At 51.8% G+C, this 3,947-nt stretch overlaps 1 protein-coding gene across 1 annotated transcript in view; it reads right to left on the bottom strand.

The window, feature by feature from the left end:
- Nucleotides 1-1,982, bottom strand: part of LOC102007471 (very-long-chain 3-oxoacyl-CoA reductase-B-like) — a 14,389-nt gene extending 12,407 nt beyond the window's left edge. The window contains exons 1-2 of the mRNA XM_005412503.2: nt 1,698-1,982; nt 1,128-1,174 (exon numbers count right to left, since the gene is read on the bottom strand). Of these exons, the coding sequence (XP_005412560.1) occupies nt 1,128-1,174; nt 1,698-1,857 (207 nt within the window). The 5' untranslated portion in view covers nt 1,858-1,982. The remainder of the gene's footprint in view (nt 1-1,127; nt 1,175-1,697) is intronic.
- Between the last annotated feature and the right edge of the window lie 1,965 nt (nt 1,983-3,947).

Genomic DNA, 3,947 nt, shown 5'->3' with positions numbered 1-3,947 from the left:
AAAAAAAAAAAAAAAAAAAAAAAGAGGGCGGGCATAGTGGTGCATGCCTGTAATCTCAGCACTCAGGAGGCTGAGGCAGGAAGATCACCATGAATTTGAGGCCAGCCTGGGCCACATAGTGAGTTCAAGGCCAGCCTGAACTACACAGTGAGAACCTGTCTCAAAAATAAACAACATAATCAAAACAAAACAGAATAGAACAACAAAAAAGCAAGAGATACAACTGTTCAAGGTGGTGGTACATTCCTATAATCCCAGCCCTCATGGGGCTAAGGCAGGAGGATCACCATGAGTCCAAGATTAGCGTGAATTACATAGGGAGACCTTGACTCAAAAAAAAAAAAGAAACAAACACCTTCACAGATGACAAGGCTGGTTACAGATAAGGTATGATGAAATTATAGGCCGAGGATTACACTTTTTAAAATGTATTCTCCTCTAGAATGCTCCTCCTTGCTTCCAGTACACTTACCCCAGCATTCTTGCTGCTTTCTGAAGCAGTTCTGGAAGTCCTCTTTCCTGTCTTTATAGGTATCAGAAAAAATACAGTGACTGCCACTCTGGGTGCCATCCAATGGGAAGGCAGGCTCATGCAGACACTACCCTCTACCCTCACCCACTGCATTCACTGGATCTGGCACCATGGAACTTCTGGCTCTTACCCAAAGTCAAAATCACGCATGGTCGGCCTTTTTAGGTCCATGCAGGGCACGGAGGCAGCTACGACAGCACAGGGAAAGATACTCATGAAAGAGGACTTCCAGAACTGCTTCAGAAGGCTTGAGGGTGGTGGGATAAGTCTCCTTTTCCTGCCTCTGTCCTTCAGCCTGACCACCACCTGACATACCATGTACTTTATCTTGCTCATGCCCATCTCCCCTGACTAGAAGATAAGGCAGAAGATAAGGGCAGGACTTTGATTTTTTTTTTAAATCTGTTTTGTTCATGGCTACATTCCCAGTACCAAGAAGGCGCCTGGGCACAGACTAGGTGTCAACATTCAGGTTTTGAAGGAATGAATCGGGGCAATCATGAGAGAGAGAAGGGGGCGGGGGGGGGGCGGGCACTTAGCTCTCCTGAGAAGCTGGTGACAGGTAAATCAACACACAAGCCACCGCCCCACTCACCTCATGCGCGTAGGCCTTCCCAATACCGCTGGTGGCTCCTGTCACCACTAGGAGAGAGAAGGAGGAGGGCAGGCAGGGCAGCTTCCTTCCCCGCGGGCCCTGCCTGGGTCCCCTGTCCCAGCCTCAGCCTATCCCAGGTCCCCGCTGGTGTGGGTGCCTCTGCTCCCGGCAGAGCCCCTCTGCTGGGGCTCATTGCTCTCGCTGTCCGCTGGTATCTGCACACAGCCCTTCCAGACAGGCCTCAGTCTCCCCTCGGTGGTCCTGACTCAGCCTCCCCAGTGGGTGGGCTCCCAGGCTCCCCACATGAAAGCAGCGTTGCACACACGCGACCAGAGGCGCCCTCCCCCTTGTCCTGTCCGTCACCTGGCACCTCTGCCACCTGCTCCTCTCACCTGTAGCTTTGGACACTTTGTGCCTCCCCTCCCCTGGTCGCACCAGCCTTTTCCTCTCACGTCCACTAGTCCCTTGGCCGGTGTCCTGGTGGGGGAGGTTCTCACGGGTCGCTTGTCACCCGTACTCGACCCTGCAGCCCCCACCCGCATCGCCTCGGGCGGACTCCGCGCCCCTTACCTGCCCAGGCTCCCTGCGCCCGGAGCCAAGAATTGCCCCGGCGGACCTGGGGCAGCAGGTACACGTACACTGCGCGGGCCACTCCCCAAGTGCCCCGCAGCAGCAGCCAGGCGGCCGTGAGGGCCCCCAGCGCGTTCAGCAAGTCCCACCTGGACTCCATCGCAGCTCTGGCCCTGCAGCCTCCGACCCTTTGGGTAAGGGACTCGGGCTGCCGCAGGCCAGCGAGTGCTAATTCACTGGGTCTCCCGGAGCCCCGGCAGCCGGCCACGCCCCCAGTCCCGCCCCCGCCGAGGCCTAAGGTTGGCCAGGTCCCCCAGCCCTAGCTCCGCCCCCTGCGTCTGGGAGTTTCCTTGGGTTTCTGGAGCCCTTTGCCCCTGTCCCAGAATCCGCCTATCTGCTGTGGGCTCCTGACTTACTGTTTTTATTTGCTTTGGGATTTGAGACAGGATCTCGCTGTGTAGTTCAGGCTGGCTGTCGTAGTTACTTATTTCTGAGACAAAATACCCAACACCCAAAGTTAAGGGAGGAAAGGTTTATTTAGCTCACACTTGGTAGAGGTTTCAGCCCATAGCCGGCTGGCTCCAGGGCAGGTGGCATGGCAGAGGGGCGTCACAGAGAAGAAAATAGTCCATAGCAGGTGAAAGACAGCAAAAGACACGCGGCAGCAGCAATAAGCAACAGATGACAAGTGCCCTCTTTCTGTCCCTTATATTTTATCCACGCTACCTGCCCTTAGGGCAGATAGCCCTCACACCCAATGTGGGACACCCTTAATCCTACCCGGAACTATACAAACCAATCAGAGGACTGATTTAGTACTCACACACTTGATCCAAGCATCACATGTTCCAAATCCAGCCACCTCTGAAAAGCCCCACCTATGACTGCATGAGGCTTTAGGGGGACATCTAGAGACAAAACATAACACTGGCCTTGAACTCACTGTGCAGCCCAGGCTGGCCTCAAACTCATGGCAATCCTCCTGCCTCAGCCTCCCACGATGTCAACCCTCCTTGGGATTACAAGTGCACCTGTAACCATGTAACCATACCCAGACGGATCTTCCCTTTCTTATACCACCCTTAGGAGTGGCCTTTGAATCATGAAAGCCGCCCCTCTGCACCCACTTTGGGGATACCTCTTGTGCCCATAGTAAAAATTTATTCTGAGGTCCTGAAAGTTACTTTGGGTCTTTCCATGGGAAGGTTTATTAGATTGAGCTGGTAGTGGAGTGAAAAGATCCTACCTGTCTATGGTCAGAGCCTTTGAGTCAGAAAGCCTTCCATATCTGAAAAGATTTGAGAGAGTTCTCATCCTAAACAACAGTCTCTGGTACAATGGGAAGATTGTATAGGAAGAACACACACCATGCAAAGGGAAAGAGAAAGGTGTGATGATACATACCTATAATCCCAGCTAGTCAGGAGGCTGCGGCAGGAGGATTACAAGTTAAAGTCCACCCGGGGCAATTTAGTAATGTCCTACTTGAAAATAATTTTTTTTTTCTTTTGTACTGGGAATTGATCTCATGACCTCAGGCTTGCCAGGCAAGTGCTTATGCCACTGAGCTACATCCCTGGTCCCAAAATAAAAATTTAAAAGGCTGAGAATCTAGTTCAATACTCCCTGTGTTCAACCCCTAGTACTGCAAAAATAAATTAAAAAATAAGAAAGAAGGTGAACCTGCAATCCAATTGCAGGAGGAGAGACAAGCAACCCAGAAACTGGTTATGTTTATTTGGCAAGCTACTTTTAAAAGGAGCAACGCAATAACATTTTGGAGAATCAAAAGCCAGGAGATTTTGATAACAAAAGGGTACTTCTGGGAATATGGCGGGGTAGTGGCAGCAAAAAAGAGCCTCTCTGAGATTTGGTGTCCAGATGTTGGAAAATAGCAAAATGAGGAAGAAAAAAGGGGGGAAGTGAGTCCATGGGACCCAGCAAGGATCTGAAATGATAACTGAAGCTCACAGGGAGAGCAAAGAGAAAGACCTCAGTGAAGAAGAACAGGAAGCAGGGCTGGGGATTTAGCTCAGTGGCACAGCACCTGCCCAGTAAGCGCAAGGTTGTGAGTTCGATTCCCAGTACAGGGTGGAGGGGGGACAGGAAACAAGTGGTGTTTTCTCCCTGAGCCTTGACTCACTGTGGGAGGGGTGACTCAAACCTGCAGAAGTACAGTGACTATGGGGACCCCAGAGGGCTGCATGGTGAAACACACCAGTGGAACGGAGCAGTGGATGCAGAAAACTG

This window comes from Chinchilla lanigera, unplaced genomic scaffold (genome assembly GCF_000276665.1).
Source record: "Chinchilla lanigera isolate Chin_1 unplaced genomic scaffold, ChiLan1.0 scaffold00154, whole genome shotgun sequence".
Lineage (NCBI taxonomy): Eukaryota > Metazoa > Chordata > Mammalia > Rodentia > Chinchillidae > Chinchilla > Chinchilla lanigera.
The sequence above is the reverse complement of the archived record's forward strand: the minus strand, read 5'-3'. Positions and strand labels throughout refer to the sequence as shown.